The sequence below is a fragment of the Arctopsyche grandis genome, chromosome 1 (genome assembly GCF_051622035.1).
Source record: "Arctopsyche grandis isolate Sample6627 chromosome 1, ASM5162203v2, whole genome shotgun sequence".
NCBI lineage: Eukaryota > Metazoa > Arthropoda > Insecta > Trichoptera > Hydropsychidae > Arctopsyche > Arctopsyche grandis.
Genome location: NC_135355.1, coordinates 20,197,242 through 20,220,678, shown reverse-complemented (window position 1 = coordinate 20,220,678; position 23,437 = coordinate 20,197,242). Strand labels below are relative to the sequence as shown.

At 32.0% G+C, this 23,437-nt stretch overlaps 2 protein-coding genes across 2 annotated transcripts; one reads left to right on the top strand and one right to left on the bottom strand.

Annotated features, from left to right (window-relative positions):
* The first annotated feature begins 333 nt into the window (after nucleotides 1-333).
* tapas (tudor domain-containing protein 7 tapas) lies at nucleotides 334-12,621 on the top strand. The gene is made up of 20 exons (XM_077431156.1): nucleotides 334-567; nucleotides 1,825-1,930; nucleotides 2,012-2,235; nucleotides 2,318-2,521; nucleotides 2,594-2,749; nucleotides 2,927-3,028; nucleotides 3,099-3,299; nucleotides 5,743-5,969; nucleotides 6,056-6,173; nucleotides 6,259-6,426; nucleotides 6,502-6,753; nucleotides 6,835-7,086; nucleotides 7,289-7,491; nucleotides 7,581-7,737; nucleotides 7,808-8,007; nucleotides 8,083-8,284; nucleotides 8,358-8,500; nucleotides 9,139-9,290; nucleotides 9,371-9,587; nucleotides 10,873-12,621. The coding sequence occupies exons 2-20, from the start codon at nucleotides 1,840-1,842 to the stop codon at nucleotides 10,874-10,876; spliced, it is 3,273 nt and encodes a 1,090-aa protein (XP_077287282.1). The 5' UTR covers nucleotides 334-567; nucleotides 1,825-1,839; the 3' UTR covers nucleotides 10,877-12,621.
* A 238-nt stretch (nucleotides 12,622-12,859) lies between these two features.
* On the bottom strand, nucleotides 12,860-19,555 carry LOC143910600 (pyrethroid hydrolase Ces2a). Its single transcript, XM_077429140.1, has 12 exons — nucleotides 19,472-19,555; nucleotides 19,310-19,407; nucleotides 18,916-19,018; nucleotides 17,472-17,564; nucleotides 17,255-17,398; nucleotides 16,836-17,169; nucleotides 16,441-16,631; nucleotides 13,974-14,136; nucleotides 13,567-13,905; nucleotides 13,350-13,488; nucleotides 13,075-13,277; nucleotides 12,860-13,002 (listed from the first exon to the last, which is right to left on the bottom strand). Exons 1-12 carry the CDS (start codon nucleotides 19,553-19,555, stop codon nucleotides 12,860-12,862), a joined length of 2,034 nt encoding a protein of 677 aa, XP_077285266.1.
* Nucleotides 19,556-23,437: the final 3,882 nt, after the last annotated feature.

Genomic DNA, 23,437 nt, shown 5'->3' with positions numbered 1-23,437 from the left:
GGGTACAAACTATTTGTAAAAAACGAATCAATGAATCAAAGCGATGTTTTTTACTATATTTAGTTACATTTTTGGATGTGTTTTATTTAATCTTAGAAATGTATGGATGCAAACCGAAAATTTAAAGAATGTAGCCAAACTCTCAAAATTAGTACGCCAATATGGGAATATTTTTTGTGTGAAACATCGGGAGTGCAATTGAACGTTTTCGAAATATGAAAACATACAATTGAACTCGTTTTTCTTATACATTTGATTAGCCGGTGCTGAAGTAACCTTCCGGGATTGGCAGCTCTAGTGTGTATATAGTGGTATATGGACAGGCATAGGCTTGTTGAGGCTTGCGAGTGATAGCAAGTGTAATGAAATAAAAGCGTGCGGTTGTCGTCTTGCATTCCCGCTCTGCACTCGACTCTCCCCAGTCCCCCCCCCCGCCCCCGCCCCCACCCCCGTGCGTAGCGGCCGTCGGTTGCCGCTGGTCGATCTATGGCTCGTCGGTGAGCGGTCAACGGTCAACTGTCAACGGCAAGCGGTCAGCGGTCACTGGTCAGCGGTCAACGGTCAACGGTGAGCGGTCAAGCTTTCGGCTATTACTTTTTGGGTTCCAGTCTTCGCCGTCGCCGCTTTTCCTTCCACTTTCGTCAACGACGAACGACGAACTGTTTGATTCGCGTTGGCGCCAATATTTGATGGTTTCCAAAAGGCCCTCATACTGTTCGTTCTCTGTTTGCCGGAAATTCGTACTCGGTTTCGGTTTCGATCGGGTCGGATGTTATCAAGTAGGGTGACGCGTGGCGCCCCACATTTCGCGCGCCCCACTTCGCTTGCTTTGTGTATTTTCACTTACCCGTTTGATTACGTTTGCCCAATTTTGACAATTGATTACAATGTCGAATGTGATCATTCGATCGTATCGATCATTTAGTAATGTCGGATAGCGTTCGTTTTCTTTCAAATATAATTCCGAATTCCATAGATAATAATTTTTGGAATTGATATGATATACGAGTCATATGATAATATTAAATTTCATTGAGGCTGTTTTTCATGTTTCAGGTTTCATGTTTTGTGAAATATGTTGTAGATAAAAAATGTAAAAATGTCACTTTTTCAAATTACCAACAGGTTGGATACATAGATATACAGTGTACTCTCGATTATCCGGTTTGGGGATTATCTATGCTTGAAAAATATGAATTAATTTTTTAAATTTTGTTCTTATATGACGCATTCCTGTCATGACAGGAATTACTCCCAAAGCGACAAATTAGTTGACTATTTTCGTACATACGTATTAACAATTTTTCAAACAAAACAGGACATAGAATACAATATAAACATCATTCATATTGAAAATATCAACATGAATCGCAAGATCACTGAGAAGATCAACTGCCTTATGAAGTCAATAGTGATTGTAAATCCAATGTTGAAAATTTTCAGGACTCCCTTTTTTATAAAATAGTTTAAACCATGAGTTGGCAATCTTTCAGACCTACATTATAAAAACTCCCAAATAAACTATTGTTATTTAGTCTATAAAAACAAAGCAATATAAAAAAATATATATTTATAAGAAATTCTGCAGAGTACACATATATAAAAAAAAAGATCCAAATACAGTAAGTATTATATGCTTACAAGCTTCTGGTAAAAAAAAGAGTAGGACAAATAGAGTAATTCCTGTCATGACTGTGTCTAATAAAGTAAAATAAAATAAATAACACTTTCTTCCTGACTATGCAAAAATGTTCAATGTAGTCTATTATTGGTATAAGTCGGTCATGAGTAAAATTGTTAATATTGAATCAAATGATATTACAGAAAATATTTGCCGAGATGTCGGAAAAAGAAGAGATAATAGCTGTTTTAAAAGGATTACTCATATCGGGCCATGGATCAGTTGTTATAACATTGAGACAATGTGACCGTAAGTATTAAATTACTTTTAATAATGAAATTATGTTTTACATTTTTTTTTTAGTTTAATTATATTCTGAATATTTTATAGGTGATTATAGAGAAGTGGTAGGATCGCCCATACCATATCAAAAATTAGGGTATGGTTCCTTGATAGAAATGTTTCAATCCATTCCTGGATTTCGGTTGTCCGAAGGATCAAAAGGGGAATGGCTTATAAACATGCTACCATCACAAGCTTCAAATAATATTGCCGATTTAGTTGCTAAACAAAAATCTTCGAAAAAACGATCAAACAAATTCTTTCAGCCACCTGTATTTCATTTTGTATAATATGTATTTCACATTTTTATTTTTAAACAAACATTTTATTTAAAGCGTTTGTGATATATTTTAGCAACAGAGACGGGTGAAAAATGATTCGTGGAAACCCAGTGTATCTTCAAATATATGGAAATACTCTAATTCTCAAGGAAGAGTAAGTCAGGCATATTTTAAACCCCAATCAAACTCACCCAAAAAAGTTGCTTCTTATCCGAAAGCACCTGCACCAGCGCCTGTGTCACCAGTGTTCGTGCCACCTGCCCCTGTCAAATCAAATGTAAAATAATATAATACCTTTTTCGGTTTGGTATATTTTTAAATGGTTTGAAAATTAATATTGTGTTTTTAGTTAAAAATAAATATTGAAAATAAGGTCCAGAATAAATTACCTAAAAGGGTTGTAGTAAATGATATACCAAATACTTCCATACCGCCATCGTCTTCACTAAGTGGATTAAGACCTGGAGACATATTAGCCAAAGCATCGACGAATTTAAACTATGAGGTAATTATAAAAATTGGTTTTATGACGAAATCCTGCCAAAAAATGAAAAATCATGTTTTTATGTTAAAAAATATGCAATTTTTTCATATTTTCAATTTTCGGTGTAGGGTTTTATCTTACCACATTTAAAATTGTATAGTTTTATTTGTAAAATTTTCGCATGGATGACAATTTTAGAACCCATCAAATTTTAAAAGCACTGTTCAAGGAAAATATATTGTGCGATCATCTGCTGCTGATAGAATGAGTGCTCTGAAAATAAAATTACAGAATGAACCAGTTAGTACTACATATTTTCTTTGATTATTCTAACATTAATTTGTTTTTGTAAAGTTGTTTTAATTTTAAGGCTATTCATGTTCCTGAAAAATCTCATGTTGATGAGCTAAGAGAAGAAATAAACAATCTAAAAGTCGATACTAATTATAAAGAAAATAAATCTCGTCTATCACGGTTGTGTAGATTATTGAAATTACCAGATCCTGTTATTAAAACTCACGAAAACATAAATAAACATCAGAATCCATCGACATTTGATTGCAGTGTTAAGGTAAATTGTGACATGCTTTACATATGTATACTGCGCGTATATTTACTTTATCTATGTAGATGAAGTTTTGTGATCATGCGAAAATTAGAATTCGAGATTTTTACTGATTCGAACTCGGAATCGATCACTGATCACATTTTCACGATCTAGAAACAATGTGTGTGTGTCTTTGTATTTTGGGGATTTTTTGAACCGGAAGTAGAACTTTTGTCTTGTGCACTTTTCCATACATTTGCGCTCAATTTGTATCGAAAATGCTGTCATAGCTATTAGTATTTCATAATGCTGCCGGTATGTGTGAATGTGTCTGTATGGTTCAATATCGAATTTTGTTTTGTAGCCTTCTTATATTCCTCAAATACATAGATAAAGTCATGGGTTGGTCACATCCGAATTTTTTTTTAATTCCTATTGAAAAATTCTCCATACAAAATGTAATAAAAAACCAAAGAGTGTGAAAGGGAACACTCGTATTCATGACACACGAAACAGATATATTTTCATACAAAAAAAAGGCTAATATGATCACCGCTCCTAATTTATGATTTTTTGCAATCGGTTCTGAAGATCTCCGATTCACCAGTCGTCTCTTATTGCATTATGCTTCAGGATAAGTTATCGGTGTGAATTATTGCTATTGCAATACAGGTAGTCCTCGACTTACGACGGTTCGCACTTACGACCGAAAAAAAAAATTTTTTTTATTAATTAATTATTTTTCAAAAATTGATAAATTTCAAGCGGATGTGAGTTATGAAAACGGGGAATTATCTTTCGGAAGAAATGAAACACCGCAGTAGTTTTAAAAATTAAGTTATGACTCATTCTTTTGGGATTTGTCACCAGTTGCACGACGGTAACAAACTCATACGGTCGTTACTGTTTGTTACATAACTGTTCGTTATTGTTTTGGGATGTTTATTTTCTCAATTTCGTGTTGATTAATGCTCAAATTTTTATTTATAAGAACATTTATAATGTGTGATCAAGAAATGGGATAATGACTGATAAAGAAACTCTTGTTAAAAAAAAGAGAAAGGTAATAGACTTAGAAATGAAACTTGAAGTGATAAAACAATATGATAGTGGTAAAAAAGTAATGGACTTGGTAAATAATTTGAAATTGTCACATTCAACGGTTTCCACTATTTTAAAAGATAAAGAAAAAAATCGTAAAGCCGTTAAAGGGTCCTTGTCAATCAAATCTAAAATAATAAATAAAAAACCTAAAGGAGGTATGTAAAAAAGACTCGGACCCATTCAACAAATGGAAAAATTACTAGTGATTTGGATCGATGACAAGATTGAAAAACGAATTCCATTGCGTCTCTTAAAGCTCATTATTTAAAAATTACATTTGCGCAAGGCATTGAAGTAATAGAAGTAGGAAAAACTTTTCAAGAATTTTGGAAAAATTATAATATCCTTCATGCTATAAGAAATATAGATAAGGTATGGACCCTTTAACGGCTTAAGAACTTACTTCAGCGTGTATGTACGGAATACGGAAAAAATTCACCAATCGATTTGAACCCGTTTCTCTTTGCATATACGAAAAAGAAAAAAATGTCGAGGATAATCATTTACAATTTGACGTAGATAACGAAGATATCAACCAAATTCTTGAAAATGATTCAGAAGATCTAACCAATGCAGAATTATTAGATCTTGAAACTCAACTGGTTGCAGAAGAGGATATTGATGAAAATGAATCAATCACATCTGCGGAACCGCTGAAAAAATTTGTATTGAAAGAAATGGCTGCTGCTTTTAATTTAATTAATCCAGGAATACAAAAGTTTGAAATGATGGACCCAGACAGTGAAAGATTTTCAAATGTGAACCGCAGGATTCAAGAAAATCTCGTATGCTACCAAGAAATATATAGAGATTAAAAATAGAATACTGTTCAAATAAAATTAGACACATTTTTCAAAAAAACTCATACAACTGTATCTCAAACTGAAGATGAAGAAATGGATTGTACTTATGTGATAAGTGATGAGGATGTATAATTTATAATTAATAAGTACGGATGATGTAGATGTTTAATTTTTTTTAAATTTAAATATGAATTCATTTGAATTACTGTATTAATAAAAGTAACTAAAATCACCGAAAAAAATATATAAATATATTCCTCGACTTACGACGGATTCGACTTACGACCGAGGTTCAGGAACGTATCTCCGTTGTAAGTCGAGGAATACCTGTAATTCACACCGATAACTTATCGGTATTGCCTTTGCTTGCGAAAGGGTCGTTTATTTTTTCGTCTTTTTTTGAATTTTTTGAACTAGTGAACTCCCAATGTAATTGTTCACCAGTTGCCACTGTGTAAAAATCTCTGGTTGTATGATAATTTATTTTGTTTATACGTATTTGTATGTACATATGTATAATACAATTTCTTGATAAATGTTTCAAATAATATTTTTTGTAGGTTGGTGTAAAATATTCCCATTCTACATATCCGAATTCATTGAGCACTTGTGAGCTTGCTGTGGAAACTGCGGCAAGTAAAGTATTGGAAATGCTTCACGGTGTTGCTCTAGAAAATAATTCCACTAAACCATCATCTTCACCATCAATTGCTGTTGAACGAATAGTTAAAATTGTTGCTGAACATCCAAATGGTTTGTGGGCCAGTGGAATACCAGATATATATATGTAAGAATATTTATGTATATGTATTCATTATTTTAAATGGATTACGTGATTTCTAGGTATATTTATATTGATTTATTTTTACTTAGAAATAAATTTGAAGAGACTTTACCTACAAATTGGCTAACCATGGCTGAATCTTCTTCCCAAATTCAAATAGAAAAAGGAGCCACTAGTATGCTCATGCTTTTTCCAGCTAGCGAAACGGTTAAATTAAATTTTACACATGTACATTATAACAATGGATTGGTTCATACATTGTCGATTTTTATAACTGGGATTTCTATTTTAGACTTTATTTTCCACTTCGTCGACTCCAAGTATAAGTGATGACGATTTAGGATTGTCTGACTCTATAGAAAGTCTTCAGTACCCCGAAGATTCTCAATGGAAAGTCTTTATAATGTCAGCAAATTCTACAGTTGAAATTTGGCTTAGAATAATTGGCGAACAATACAGCGTACATAATATCAAGTATATTTTATGTTAATATTATTCGTTATATATTTTATTTAATTTGAAGTATATTTTATAGGATGCTTTTGAAAGTTTGAATGCTGATATGGAATTATATTTCAACGATATCTCTAAACCAAGTAATAATATTGCTAAAGGAGGATGGTATGCTATAAAATGTGAAGATGGTTGGTTTCGAACCCAAGTTCTAGAAATAGATTTTTTAAATTGTAGCATTGTGTGCTTCTTGGTAGATACTGGTGATGAAGAAACTCACCAATTTAGTAACCTTTACGACTTACCTCAACAGTTTCTTAAAGTGGCTCCACAAGTACTTATTTTTTTTTATATAATCTTGTTCTATTGATAAAACTTTGTCATTCCTTTATATATTTAACCATTATTACTTTAGGCTATTCTTTGCCGCCTAGCTGGGCTCGAGGAGTATTCTATGGGTAAACTCGAAAAATTTAATCTAAGCGAAAAATTAGTAGGAAAAAGTTTGATTGCTGATGTACTTCAAACTCCTGAAGAGCTAATGAGTGGAGATGATCCTACAATTACAGTTGTATTATATGATACAAGCTCGAAAGATGACATAAATTTAAATAAAGAACTGTTATATGAATTGACCCAGAAAGCAAAATCTCCCCATCTTTCACAGGTAACTATTATGCATAATATAATATATACATACTCATGTACTTGTATGGTGCTATAAATTAGAAATTTTGTCTTGACATTTTATCTACCTGGACCTGTCCTAACTACCAAGTTGCAGGTCTTTTTTTGAATTTTCCTTAAAAAATTGAATATTCATCCAAAAAAAATTTTATATTTTTTATCTTGATATGTGATATTTTTAGGGTATTGTAGAAATTTATATCTGTGATGTAACTCCACGTGGAACAGTATTTGCTCAAATACACAATGAAAATTTCAAACTATTAAAAAAGATGTTAGGACAAGTTGTCATGGGTCCTTTTCCAAAAGAGACATTACAGGCATCTAGTCATTTACTTCTTAAACCAAATACTTATTATCTTGCAAAGAGTTCGTCTGGAGAGTGGTGATTAAATTTTCTGATCCAACCATAAAAGTTATATACATATGTAGTCAAATGTCAAATCCCAATTATATATTCTTTTCCATTTATAGGAGACGAGCCGTTTTGTATGATTCCATTCGCTCTCTTGCTGATGACTCATATGTAAATGTCAAATACATTGACTATGGAACTGTCGGAAAAGTTTCTGTTAAAGATTTATTGCTCTTGGAGCGCTTGTCTGTTGCTTTAAATTCTTATCCCGTTCAGGTACTTATTGTTTATTATTATTTATTTATTATGTTAAGTTAGTTTATCAATTATAGTTTTATATTTGTAGGTATTAGAATTGAAGTTGCATAATGTGACTGATTTAAATCCTGACAATTTAAGACGATTGAACGAACTTTTACCTCGAGACGTGCCTGTTATTTGCAAGTCCGTTGATGATGGTGTGGAATTATTTGTTAGAACTCAACCACATGATCCTTTATGTTGCGTTAATAAGGCAATTGATGTTGAGATTGAGATGGCTAAAAAGTATGTATGATTCATATTAATAAATAATTAGATGTGTTTATATTTATAATATTTTTTCTAATAATGTTTAAAAAGGATTAATACAGAGGTTCCCAATTCCGATCTCTTGATTGAATTGTCTAAAAAAAAAGAGAGAATATTCTCTAATTTCCAACTCAATCAGAGCATCAAGGAATCGCCAACTACCAAAGAGCCTATTCCAAAGTTTCAACTCCCTAAAAAAGGGTCACAATTCAATATTTTTGTTTCATTAGCAGTGAATCCATCAAATTTTACGGTTTGTAGACATGTTCACAATTTTAATTTAATGATAAAATATTTTTGTATTATTTGTATATATTTTTATATAGGTGCAACCATTGCAAGATCAAGATGAATTAGCAAAAATGATGGATGAGTTGCAATCCGTTGGTAAATCTCCAGAACTCACAGTCACACCTAAAATAGGTTGTGCTTATGCTGCTTATTATGATAAAGAAGATTATTGGTATAGGTAAATTGATTTATGTGCTATGTACGTATGTACCGTGCTAAAAATAAATCTGCTAGCCACTGCTGGACTCCAGCGTGCAGCTAAAGTGTGTCCAGTGTCTATGTCCAGTTAATGTTCAGTCAAAGTTAAAATAATTCTGCGAGGATAATTATTGTAATTAACTACAAAAATCTTATAATCGTGTTTTAAACGTGAAATACTATAAAATAAGTACTAGAAATGAATAAAATAACAGCTGTAACAGTCGTCATTCCGTCATTCACACATTGAACGTTGAGCGCAGCGTACTGAATGTCCTCTCTCTCTCTCTCTCTCGCATCTGTGAGGTATGTGTACAAGAGGCTTTCCGCCAAAATAATTATTTCTGTTGATATTGATCAATAATTTTATTATTAGAATCATTGAGTTTTTGAAGAGGAATTCATAAAATATGAAAACCTCGTATATTGTAAATTAAATGAAATCCTGGTCACTTTCTATACATTTATTTATGGAGAATATTTTCGGAGGAAGAAAATACGCCCCTTTCATTAGTACAAATCGTGACAGTGATATGCCTTCATGAGAAAATCAGTAAAAATTGTGTACACATGTATTATAAATGTTTGAGTCAATTTAAAAATATACTTTTACTATAGGGTATTCGTGCAAGGAATTGTATCTCGCGACATGGCATCTATATACTTCTGCGATTATGGAGATCTTCAAATGGTTGAAATTAGCAAACTCAGAGAACTTCCTTCTAATTTCAAAAAATTGCCTGCTCAGGCTCTCAAAGCTCGACTTCATGGTTTGTGTAATTTATTTTCAACATTATCAATATTTGTTATAACACAATTTGGAATAAAACTATTAATTTTTAATATATAGGAGTGTCACCAATCAATAGGGATTGGTTTGTTGAAGACTGTCTCCGCTTTCAAGATTTAGTAGTAGAAAAGAAGTTTGTGTCCATTATAGAGAATGTTGAGCGTGATCCACTACATACTAATGAATCTTTGTTGACGCTAAATCTCATTGATACATCGACAAATGACGATGTTTATATAAATAATGTGCTATGCAAGGAAAATCGTGCGAAAATGATGTAAGATAAATTTTGATCCTTTTAATACCCTGTGAATTTGTAATACGATGGCCATAAATACCTTGGGAAATGTCTATTTTTACTAACCTTTTCTTATTTTCAAAATAGATGGAATTTTATAATAGAGATTATCAATATTTTTCACGTTTTATTAAATGACTTTCTTATTAATCCAAAACAACACCACATTACTTCAAAAAATAAATCGTTTATGGATCATTTTAAAAAGTTGATGTTATAAAAGTTATTTCAGTTCTAAGAGTACTAAATAGGGTTAAAAATACTAATGTAGAAAATTTATACATACTTTTTTTAACCATCAGTTTTTATTATTTGTAATTTTATATGTATACATATCTCTAATATATAATTTCGAAACAGACTTTTTAAGTTTTGGGTTGTAGAATCCGTGTCGTTATCGAAAAAATGTAATTTTCTTTGACGACGATATCAAATTCGGTGGCGTTTTCGGTTTCGATTTCAATCTAGATTCCGGTTCCGGATTTCTTTTTCAGTTCCGAATCCCAATTTCTTTTTCAGTATTGGATCCCGATTCCTGTTTCAATTCTGGATCACGATTCCTGTTTCAATTCCGAATTCGGATTCCTTTTTCAGTACCGGATCAGGATTCCTGTTTCAGTTCCGGTTCCGGATTGCTGTTTTAGTTCCAATTCTGATTTCAGTTTCGATTCCCGGTTCCAATTCCCTTATATATAAAAAACCATTCGTTTCTGATAGGCTGTCGTCAAATATTATTTTTTTACTAGCCTCTTTTATATGTACTTCATTTCGATTCAAATAAATTTAATAAAAAAACATGAATGCTTACTATTAGATAAAGCGGTTTATATTACAAATACCGAGCGAAGGCAGGTAAAAACACTAGTAATTAATACCCTTTACACCGAAAATTTTAAAAACAGCCCAACAACAACCCATTGAAAAAATTATAGACACTTTAAATGTTTTAATGTCAAAATCGAAATCATCTAACAAAATTTTCTGAACTGTATTATATTGCAAAAAATAATGAGCCTTACTCAGACCATTTTGATTGATATTTGAAGTTAATTAGTATTTGATTTTTTTTTTATAAATATTTGAACTACCAATATTAGGATACATATTTTTTAAGTAACAAAAAAGCGGGGAGGGGGGGGCGTCTTAAAATTAAAACCGTCCTGATACTTTTTTATTTAGCACTACACCACTGAGTTTATCTGAAATTATTAACTGTATTTACAGTCTTAAATTTTATATGATTATGATTGATTTTTGTTTTTAGATAAATCTTGGGCTTACATTACTTCCTTGTGAGAATCTACATATATTCTTCATTTATTAATGAATAGTTATATTGAAGGTATATTGTATACTTAAATGTTATGTATTAAATTTATGCCCTTCCTATATATATGTATATATATATGTACATTTCATCCAGTACTATTAATATCCATACATACACGTAACCATAAAGTTAAAAGTTTCACCTTCTGCAACAATTTTAACTAGTTTTTCAATTTGCATACAATTTTAGTACATACATACATATCAGATATATGCTTTTAAAATATCTGGTTTAAATAGTGGGACATTTAAAATATCTGGTTTAAATAGTGGGTTTTAGTTAGTGGGACATAATATAAACCTTTGTGATTCAAATAGTTTTAAATTTTTCGAAGTGGTATAAATTACATCCCACCATGCAGCAAAAGATAAAAAAATGGGCCATTTTTGATACCGCTATGCTTCAAAGTGTAAATCAAATCCCATGTGGAGCCATGATAAACCAGTTTTAATTTAATAAACATATATGGAAATCTTGTGAGGGATTATAAGTTTTTTGGTATGTTTTAGTTGATGATTGTATTATATATCTCCTTGCATGATAAGTGATATTTTGTATTCCTAGTTGTAATTTAAGTATTATGACAGTACTTTTATATATTATTTTCGACTGTCATGAGATTTACCGCTAGATTTTGGTTTACTTATAAAAAAAATATCGAAATGTTATTTTTACAGATATTTTTTTAAAGGTGCTTAAATTGAATGAAGATTTTAAGAAGTGACGAAAATTTTTCACCTTTCATTGCAAATTTTTAAAGTAGGAATAAAAAAAACTGTTTCGTAGTTGTCAAAACGCAATACTTTTTAAAAGTTTATTAATGCAACAAAAGTATGTTGCCTTTATATTGGTTCAAATCGAAAATAATGGGTGTATAACAATGTTTTTTTTTTTTTTTTTCATGTTGGTATGTATATTTTTGTATTAAATTTTTTGAAAATCGAATGGCAATTCCTTTTTTGAAATTGAAATTTTTATGACTAAGTTAAATAGTTGGATAGTTGTTAAATTTGTAACATTAAGAAATTGGACTGAGAATTTAGCATCATTATATATGTTAGTTTTATAACATATGTGGCGGGCGGGTTCATTTTTATTAAAGATTAAAATGGAAGGGTTTACTAATTCAATCATTTTTTTAATTGCACAGATTTGTCGAATGATAAACAATTTTAGCCATATGCATAGGCATTTATTATTATTTATTCAAGAATTTCGAGAAGTTATGAAAAGATTTTTCAAATTTATTCATACATTAAATGAAATTAATATTTCATATTATTTTACTATAAATTAAACTTTTACTTTCTGGTGTAGTCGGTCACTTCCCCTTTCCATAATTTGTTTTTTTTTTCATTTTAAAATTTGCAAGAAAAATGTTTTCGGCTGTTATTTTTATAATTTGTTAAAAGTGAGGAAATTTTTTATTTTACTTTCGATTCGAGAATTGTTCCATTCCAAGGTTTTATTTAGTTCATAAATTTGGGATACCACATTTCGTTTTGCCCATTATTATTACTATATGTAGTTGTACCAAATATATTAATTAAAAATATAAGCGATAGAGTTAGTCTATCAATAATATTATTAACTGCTTAGTTTTATTTTCAATATTGAAATTTTATAAACATGTTCTTTTTTATTGTTTGAGTAATAAATATTTATTTTTTTTAAACATTTATTAAATAGAAGAAAAAAAATTAAAGTACCTTTATTATTATAATATATATACAAATATTATATTGTATTTACAATTATTACATCAAGGACAGCGCAAATTATGTGATACTTTTGAATACAGCTTATTGATAATCTGTGTAAATTTTTTCATTGTTTCACATTTATTTTCATGTAATCATAATCTGTTATTGGTGACATTATGTTTCCACGATTGAGTAAAGTTTGCGCTGTCCCACCGCTGTCAGAAAGTTCCCAGGTCTCGTCCTATCTGTCGCTCTTTGGCTGTGCGTTTTAATAGTACAACACACACCACAAGAAGCACGACTAAAGCCACCACCAGCCCCAATAGTGTGTACATGGCGTGACGAATTGTATCATTACCATCTGAAAAACCAATTTATATTATTCACGTGTGTAACTAAGCATTTTCATTATGTGTATATGAATTTTAAGCACCATATCCGATTTGTGTGTCTTGGAGAGTGCTACGCCCTTCCCTATCCGAGGTAAGATTCACCAGTCGTGGCAGAAATGTATTCCAATAAGCGGCTGGCCGTCGGCATAAATCAACGTTGATTCCATCGCCGATTTGTTGAATATGAGGATCTTGCTCTGTATAAACTCGCCATGCATCGTATTGCCTCTCAGGCATCGGGTATCTATATATGTACATATTTTAAATTTGTAATGAGTTTGACATTGGATTTCCAATTCTGCATCATTGGACTTACCCGAATTTGATGAACTCTGACCACATGATCCTCATTCGTTTACTGAGACGTTCTTCTTGTTGTGTGAAGCGTCTCCTCGCCAGCTGTTGGAACAGGGTTGGACCAAATAGATACGGTAAATCGGAACCGTGTGCTGCTCCTATAAACAAATACTGTTGAATTATTTTTGCACATGCTTATATACAATAGTTTTTCGTTTTATATATGAGCAGAATACCTGAGGTATTAGATTTTTTTCCATATAAATTAATACCTCCACCTTGGTTATATCTATAAAGATATAATGGTTGTGCAGATTTCGCAAGATATGTTATTAATTTAGCATACGGGGAGTCATATTGAGCTTCTGAAAATAACAGTTGTAGTTGTTGGAGCAATTCCCATGCATCACCCTCTTTAGCTTTGTCGATATATTCCCATTTAATTATTTCTCTTATATAGTGTGCATTATATCCGACGTTTAATTTGTAGAATGCCATTATGTTTGGTATGGCAGTATAATCTACATAGTGTCGAAGCTGGTGGTATCCTTGCCTGGCCAATTCTTCCCAATGCTCTGGAATTTATATTAGAATTTTATGCGTTATTCTAAAAATTAAATGGTAGGAACTTTATCATTATTACCTTTGGAGTCAGCGGCTTCTAAACTGGTAAGACCTGTCAACAAAGGAATTTGATGGAAGTTACCCGTTGATAGTGCTTCTTTTGGACTCAGTGGGAGGTATTGGTCGTTCTGTGCAAGAAATTTATCCACTACAGGCACCATAGTATCTGACCAATTACCGCTCTATATGGAACAGTGTGTATGAATTGAAGGATTATATTGCATATATGCAGACAATTTTGAAATAGATATAGGAACATACATATTGAAATGTGTATGTACATAAATGTACATTTATAAATTATGTAGTTAGTGCTGGTATTTTATAAACAAACAATTGAATTCAAAGTTAGTGCTAATTCAAAATCAAATTAAATATTTAATTTAAAGCTTTAGGAATAGTAGTTTTTTACACTGCAGTATAAAAAAAGAAATAAAGGTCTCTTATTCACATTCTAATAATTGTATTATGGTGCCTACGGACCAAACCAACGACGTCTTCTGGGCCAACTTTTAAAACCAGTAGCGTACAAAATATCGAAATAAAAATAAAATAAAAAAATTGAAATTAAATATCAAAATTAAGCTAAAGAGCGAGATTGAGCTAAAATTAGATCATCGTTGATGTTTTGAATTACAACAATGTTTTGAATTACGACGATACGCATTTACAACCAGAGAAATATTATAATTTCTCTGCTTACGAGCGAAAAAAAATCTTGTTATTATTTCTTAAAAGTCGTCACGATATGCTACTGTATTTCACAAAAAACCGTTGGTGTTGGTTGTCAGTGTTTTGTCAAAGGGTTTTTTTTTCTTTTGTCGAAATAAAATAAATAATCACATTATCCGATAAATTTTACCTCTGAGATGGATTTAATTATTTGATTTATTTCGACGAGAGAAACAATTGAAGAATAAAAAAATCTGTTTGATGTAACTGACAATAAGCTTCCATCGTTGGATCACCCATACTAATACATGATATATTCTCAGTAACTGTGCTTTACGGTGAAGTAAAAATAATAATTCTTTGATTTTTTTTCGATCTTAGTGCACATCTTAAGTCGAGGATTACCTGTATGTGATTGTTGATGATCTAATTTTAGGTCAATCTCGAAAATTTATTTAAATTGTGCATGTCCTGTTTTAACTTTCAATATTTTATTTTAATTTTAATATAATAATTATAATTTTATTTTGATATTTGAATTTAATTTTAATATAATAATAATAGTTTTAATTTTGATATTTAATTTCAATTTTTAAATTTATTTTTTTTTTCGATATTTTGTACGCTACTGGTTTAAAAAGTTGGCCCAGAGACCGTTCGTTGGTTTGGTTCGTACGCACCATTATATGATGATGTTTGTACGTATGTACATATGTACCTACATATACATACATATGTTCATAAAATATTTAAAAATTAAGTTTTATAAGATAAACTCTGAAATTTTGATTGTGACGTATATTGTGATACTTTTAAAATACAAAAACTTGAATAAGAATTGCATTTAGTTTTCCAAGGTACTTGTGTACACAAGATACTGTATAAACCGCTGTAGCCAGGGGAGGGTTGACTATAGAGGTCCCAGGCTCCCTAAATTAAAAAATATATATAATTTTGAGAATTAGGCCCTATACGCACTTGCGAATTTTTGTCGCGCGATCACTTAGTCGCAAAAATAGAACATGTGATCAAATAATCACAGGCATTTTATTTTCTATGGTTTCGATCACGCAATCGAACATCGCAAGTGCGTATGGAGCTTTAGCTTAGTGTATGAATGTTTCATTCGTTTCCAAATATCGAATATTGCTCTGGTACTTTTCGAATTAAAATGAGTCATGCAAAATGTAAAGGATCTTCTTTCTGCTTTCAACAGTAGTACTACATCGCGTTTATCGTGGTTGTGACTTTTTGGTGTTTTCAATTTCATTTCGGTTTTTGAAAATTGCATTTTCGTAAATATCATGTAGTGAATGCAAATTTTGCTGTTACTTGAAGAGAAGTAGGGAAATAATATTTTTTGGCATAAGATTAATTAAATGGATTACTCACATGTAACATGTACATATATACATATGTATCATGATGTGGAGATATCTAATGAACACTTTTTCGCTGAATCTCATGTCTTCAGTTGATTTTTTTTAAGTAATTGATATATTTATTGCTTGCCCGAAGGGTAAATGTCGCCCTTAGGCCGGTTTGGTTTTCATTGCGCTCCCCATTTTTATAAACAATAAATTTTATAAAAGGTACATGTGGAAGAATATGTATAAAAAAAACAAGATACAAGGAGACTAGGTGACGTCATACCGAGTCCCCTTATATCCTGCTCGCACACGTAAGTAAGGCTGTGTGATGAAAACAGGGAGATTTCTACGGTGCGATGCTGGTTTCAGCCTCCCATTTAAAAAAAACCCTGTCTACGGCCGTATGTATACGTATATAGAAACTGAATTTAATATAAGGCTTACTTGATATTGAGTTTTGAATGCTTTAAGAATGTCATCTGTATTTCTTTCACGTAGACATTGAACAATTTCTTTGGGGATATCAGAAAAACAACCTAAAATGGAAGCAATTGATTTGGAAGAGTGCCCCACATTTTTTTCTGTCCACACTGGTATTAAGCTTCCAGACATCATTATGGCTCTTGTAAATAGCGCTTAAAAATACAATTAATATTAAAGTATTTATTTAATATACGTACATTATATTCAATTCCCAATTGCAAGAGTCATAGGATGTTAATATTTGATCAATACGCCAACATTCATTCAACCATTGACCGAGTTCAATTTAGATTAAGAGTGAAATATATCTCTATGACTCTTACGATCATAGAATTTGCTAGATTAAAGTCACATACATTTAGTTCTTGGTGAGACCATATGATATAGTACGCTGGTTGCTCCAGCCGAATGGCCTAATAGGGTTACCGAGCTGGGGTCTCCTCCGAATTTCACAATATTTTCCTTGATCCACAGCATTGCAAAGTATTGGTCGAGTATACCTAGATTTCCTCTTGCGTCTGCAGAATCCAAACAGAAGAATCCAAAGATGTTAAGGCGATAGTTGGCACTGACGACAACTAGCCCTTCTGCAGCCAGATCTTCGCCTGATAATTGCAAGGGGGAGTCGTCGCTGAACGATTCACTGTGTAGCACCAGCACTACCGGCAACTTGCCGAAACGTTGCGCGTTCTATAAGATTATTATTCCATAAAAAAATGCTATTTATATAATGTACATACATAAGTATATTTTATAGATGCAGTTTTGAGTGTACTTCAGGAACCCATATGTTTAAGTAGAGACAATCTTCGCTCCTCTGTTTGCCCACAGCACGTTGTACGCCTCCTAGTTGAAGACAAGGTGGTCCGAAATCTTGAGCGTCTAGTGTACGTTTCCATCCTTTATGCTTTTCAGGTGCCTGAAAAATATTGTGTTTTAGTATTCTAGTAGTTCGTTTGTTTATAGGTGATTGTTTTAAAATATTTATTTACTGAAAATCTCAATCGACCAATTGGTGGAGCTGCATACGGTATTCCGAGAAAAGCATTGATGGATATCCTCGAAGATTCAGGAAATATCTTCACCTATTATATATTATAACATCAAAAGTCGTCATACAAGTACTAATAGCTAGCGATCCAGCTGACTTGATTAATTAACAGACTAACACAGCTGGATAGGGTATTTAGGAAAGTAGGACTACAAATTAATGTAGATAAGATTAAATTAATGTATAATAAATATTGCATGCCTGATAGTATTACATTAGACAATAAGACACTAGAATTAGTTAAAAAGTCCAGTAATAAAGAAGAGGAATCATTTCGTATGAGAGACATGAAATTAGGGTGGAGTGCATTTGGACGAACGACTGCAGTTTTCGAATCAAAATGTCACTCTGCCTGAGGAAAATGATCTTCAATCAGTGTGTCCTGCCAGTGATGACGTATGGATGTGAAACTTGGGCAGTGACCGCAAAATGCTGCATAAGGTCCAGTGCACTCAAAGAAGTATGGAACGCTACATGCTAGGCATAACGAGGATATATAGAAAACGAAATACGTGGGTTAGAAATATGATTAAGGTGGTTGATGTAATGGTGAGGGTAGAGAGATTGAAATGGCAATGGGCAGGTCCCGTAGCTAGAAGAACGGACGATAATTGGACGAAAGATATGCTCTAATGGTACTCGAGAGAATGTAAAAGGTCAAGGCTGCAAGGAAGGCCCCAGGGGAGATGTGTGGATGAAGTCACAAAAATGTGTGGGATGAGATGGATGAGAGTTTCCCAAAACAGAGACGAATGGAAATATATTAGAGAGACCTTCATCCAGCAGTGGATGGTGAACAGCTGTAAATGATGATGATGATGATGTCATATAAATATATACACATATACATCAATGAAAAATATACTAAAAGAAAATTTACATTTTGTAAAGAAGCATTCGGTTTTGCGGAAAAATTTTGATTTCATTGATTTTTCAATGAGCACAAATCTCAAGAAAGTTTTTAAATCTGAAGATATATCTATACATAGTATGTAAAGTAGGGTTTCATTTATCAAAACTTTCACTCCAATGTACATATACATTATTTTTAAAACAACTAGCCAAATGTCGTTGGTGCAGGTGAAACCGCAGGTAAAAAAAAATGAACTTTTTCGAACTCGTTAAAACTGTCTACAACGTGAGTTTAAATACCATGAGATACATTTAATTCATCCGCTGTAGGAAGACACTTGGGTAAAACGTACATGCTGTCTCTTTTACTGCCTCTCGAGTAATAGCATTTTGTATAGATAGGGTGAAAAGAACAGCATGTGCGTTTTAGTGTCTTCCTACAGCCAATGGATTATAATATACAAAAATTTGATGGCGCTAAATTGAGTTTCTGCCTGATAGACGAACAAACAAAATGATATTAAGAAACTTACCCCAACGACAGCCCCCTGGTTGAGTATCACTGTTGGTTCTTGAGCACACGCACTTCTAGTGATTAAAATTAAATACACGCCGCAAAATATTCGTCTCATTTTCCTGAAAATTATTTTCAATTCAGCGGTTTAATTGTGGACGAGGTCGTTTAATCGTAGCCGAGATAATTACCGAATTTCAACGAACGTTCGATGAAAGCGACATCGTTTTGCGAGGGATGTCCTTTTTGTTTCTCACACATCCGAAATACGTCGCATACCATGAAATGGTATACGAACAAACGATTGTATTGTTTTAGAATTAGCGGTTTTTTTTATTGTGGTTGTCGTGTCGTGCTGATACGTGTGCGTTGCGTCGCGTCTCGCTCAGGAATAATGGCGTGCGCTAGTCCACTTCCTGCCGTCCATTGTCGTCCACTTCCGGTCCGATCCGCTCAGGGACGCCACGACCACCACAGCGTTACTCTTTCGGTTACGCGCAATTACCGACACCTAAAATGACTCCAAAGCCATGACAAACAAACCACCTGGACGAAGAACATGAAGATTTAATTGCATAATTCACGCCGCGTCCAGAAGATTTACGTCCAGTGAGTTTTCGTCCATCCGGATGATCTCGATTGTATACGGACAAGAGCATTAGGGTTATGGTCACGTTTTTATGTAAAACGGAAGTTAAAATTTGCTTCGGCAAAGTGCACAATATCCATATGAATCAATTGATTTGATGACATCAATTTGTTTGTAACAGTGGAAGTGTTTTTGAAAATATATTAATTTATTATTTCTCATTGTTTTTGTTTTTCGAACGATATATTATAAGAAAATGCGATTCTTAAATATATTTTCTTTTAAGTTGGATGTACATATGTATGTACATACATATTCTTTAATTAGATTTCTATTATGGTTTCATTTCAGCTCGATTGCTCATTTTTTCATTCGAAAGTTCCACGGAAAAATTATATTACTTATTTCTATGCCAGTTTCTATTTCTTAACTTAGAGGCTAATTAAAGTAAGTATATTTGATCAATATTTTCTTTCCTTTCATAAATAAAATTATAACATACTTAGAGCACAAAGCTGTATTTTTTTTGGGTTTTCACCGGATTAGTTTTCATAATTACAAAGTTTTTTACAAAGCTTATTACTTTGAAAAAAATAAGCATATTTTTACAACATACTTATATGTTGAATAATATTTATGTACGTATGAACATACATATATTGTTGGAAATAATTGATTTACCATTCCCAAACCTCTAGAAACAATAAGTTATGTATGCAATTGAAAACTAAATTATAAGAATATTAGAAGTCAATTTCTCATACAAGTATTTTCTAGATATACCTACATATGTATGTATATGTATGTACATATTCGTGAAAGTGATGTGACATGCATGGGTGGTTTAAGTGATTATGTCTTAAAATGAGTTGAGTTTTATATGGATTTTTCCGCGATTGATTTTAATGATACTTTTTTGTTAAATATTTGCTATCAAATAAAAATTATTATAGGAAAGAAAAGAAAAAACTTTCTAAACGCATTTTTTATTTGAGTCGTTTCCAACAACACAACATGATTTTTTTGTTGTTGATTGATTACATACTAAACGCCATTATGACAATATGACCAGCATGTTTGTTGTCAATATACCGCTATATCACACATGCCGGTGATGTTTATTGTAATGATTCGTTGTTTCCGCTATCAGTGCGCAAGTTTTAGCGATGTCACTTTCCCTGGTATTTGCAAATGTGCTAATAATAGTGTATAACACGTATACATATATGTATATAGGTAATAAAAAAGTTCATAAATGTAAATAGGAGAAACTTAGATAGGATGGAAACTTATATATGTAGAAGGGAGAAAAATTTTCAATATGTTGAATAGATGAACGAGCGGTCGAATTTCAAACCCCCATTAGCAAATCTTTTTACAATTTCATCATCAAATGTGGTTATGTCACACTTTATGAACATTGCAAGAGTTCAGTAACATGCAGTCAAAATGTTTTCATCCTCAATGAGTTGGTTCAACATCCAGGATGACTCTTTCGATTGTTTCAAAAGGAAACCTTTTTTTGTTCCAGTTCCACTGGTTTATCTGTAAGAATCTCTTTGTAAAATTATTGTTGACTAGTTTGCAACGTAAATTTTGGTCAAGGTCATTGGCGGATTCATATTATTTTATAAAATAGATTCATAAATTTAAAATAATAAAAAAATGTTATATATGTATAATAAATACAATGTGTACATATTGTACATGCATATGTACATAAAATAAAATAAAATTAAAATAGTTATATATTTGTACATACTTACAATGTGTATATTTATGTAACTGACTATATGTATGTAAATTAAATTTCCAAGAAGAAATGAAAAATTCGTGTATTAATTTATGAAATTTTATTATGTAGATCAGCGGCTCCCAATTTTTTTTGACTCGCGTACCACTTGGTAGTACATTACGCTCAATTTTACCACCATAGAAAAATGATTGTATTTCATGAAATTTATTATTGCAAGTGTAATTATATAGTACTGGTTGGTTTAGTCAGCTTCATTTAATATTTGTAATATAAACAGTTTAAACATGGCGAATCTTATAGTAAATATTCATTTCGTTTTTTTTTTATTAAATTACACTTCTCCCTTCCTCAATTGTGGTACTAGAGAAATTATTTTTTAATATGCTATGGATAACCACCATAGGCATGTTTTTGTGGTGCTATTTTTTTGATTAGTTATTACTTTTTTTTTATAGGAGCTAGGAGCCGCCAAACATCTATAAAATCGCCTCTTTTTTACACTCACGAAAAGAGTCCAGCGTGCTTATTTAACGGTTGATTTTTTAAAAAATACAAGCACACAAACAGAAAACATCTTTCACATACCGACGATGATTTTTTTTAAATTGGTCCAGTTTCGCAGGGGAAAACTGGAGAATACGAAACCTCGATTTTGTCGATTTAAAATACGTATTATCTGGTCAAAGCGCAACTCTCGCATTCACTCAATATATATATATATATATATATATATATATATATATATATATATATATATATATATATATATATATATATATATATATATATATATATATATATATATATATATATACACCAGCAGTCACATAAAACGGAACGCTTGTGAATTTTACGACTTCGAGGCCATTAAAGGATTATCCCTTTATGTGTAGGGTTTTTAACGACCAAATATTCTAAATATGATTGTTTTCTAAGATTTGAGTTCAGTTTAGTGTGGGTTTTCGAGGAGAAAGCATAAAATTCGAATTTTAACACGTCAACATGAAAAAACGAGCTCAGTTATCATTGCAGAAGAGCGTAAAAATCGCGACATTGGCGAGTTCAGGATTTTCCTTTCGGTCAATTTCCAAGAAAATGGGATGTTCTATATCGACTGTTTCGAGAATACTGATAAAAAAAAAGAGAATCTGGAAGTTTTGATCCTAAGGGGACCGAACTGAAAAGATGCACATCGGAGAGGCAAGACCGTGTAATAACCAGATTATCTTTACAGCAGCGATTCAAAACTGCTGTAGAAATAAGAACAGATGTATCTTCACAATTTTCCATGGAAATCAGCGACTCAACAGTAAGAAGGCGACTCAGAGAAGCTGGACTTTACGGTTGGAAAGCTGCAAAAAAACCACTACTAACCAAGAGAATGAAAAACAATCGATTGGAATAGGCGAAAGCACATGAAAATTGGAGTCCATCAGATTGGCAACGAGTGATACTTTCCGACGAATCAAAGTTTAACGTCTATAGTCCTGATGGTTTTCCGTATATCCGAAGGAAAGTTGGCGAAAGGTATAATGAAAATTGTACCCTTAAAACTGTTAAGCATCCTCCAAGTCAAAATGGTCTGGGGATGCTTTTCGTACCATAGCATTGGACAATTGGAGTTTCTACAAGGTGCCATCGATGGAAAAAAATATAAAAAAATTTTAGAAGAAAGCTTTGTCCCATCGATGGAAAACCACCTTTCATATACCGATGATATAATTTTTCAAGATGACTCTGCCCCTTGTCATCGAGCTAAATTGGTGAGTATTCATTTTATTTGATAGCATTGAATATAAATTATAAAATTTCAATCAAAAAACTGATTTTTTTTTTTTACTTTTTTTTAGGTTCGGGACTATTTACAAGAAATGGGTGTAAAGACACTACCATGGCCTGGCAATAGTCCCGATTTAAATCCAATCGAAAATTTATGGATGGGTATCAAGTACAGGATAAGGAAGAACAATGTTACTACTCTTAAATCGTTGAAAGAAATAATAGAAAAGATATGGTACGAAGACTTCCCAATCGAAAATTTAAAAACTTTAGTAGATTCCATGCCAAACCGAATAAAATAAGTTATAAAATCGAAAGGAGTCGATACAAAATATTAATTTCTTTTTTATAAGTTGTAAATAATAATATGTGACTGTAATAAAATTAAAAATGTATATGTATAGTGTTATTTTCATT

Bases quoted from the DNA above. Each gene is read 5' to 3' on its own strand.
- tapas (XM_077431156.1), top strand. From the start codon at position 1,840: ATGTCGGAAAAAGAAGAGATAATAGCTGTTTTAAAAGGATTACTCATA. The intron at 2,750-2,926 runs GTAATTATAAAA...TGACAATTTTAG, and splicing joins CGACGAATTTAAACTATGAG to AACCCATCAAATTTTAAAAG. The intron at 6,754-6,834 runs GTACTTATTTTT...TTATTACTTTAG, and splicing joins TTCTTAAAGTGGCTCCACAA to GCTATTCTTTGCCGCCTAGC.
- LOC143910600 (XM_077429140.1), bottom strand. From the start codon at position 19,555: ATGCTCTTGTCCGTATACAATCGAGATCATCCGGATGGACGAAAACTC. The intron at 17,565-18,915 runs GTAAGTTTCTTA...AATATATAATAG, and splicing joins ACCAGGGGGCTGTCGTTGGG to GTGAAGATATTTCCTGAATC. The intron at 13,489-13,566 runs GTATTCTGCTCA...ATTTGTTTATAG, and splicing joins AAAAAAATCTAATACCTCAG to GAGCAGCACACGGTTCCGAT.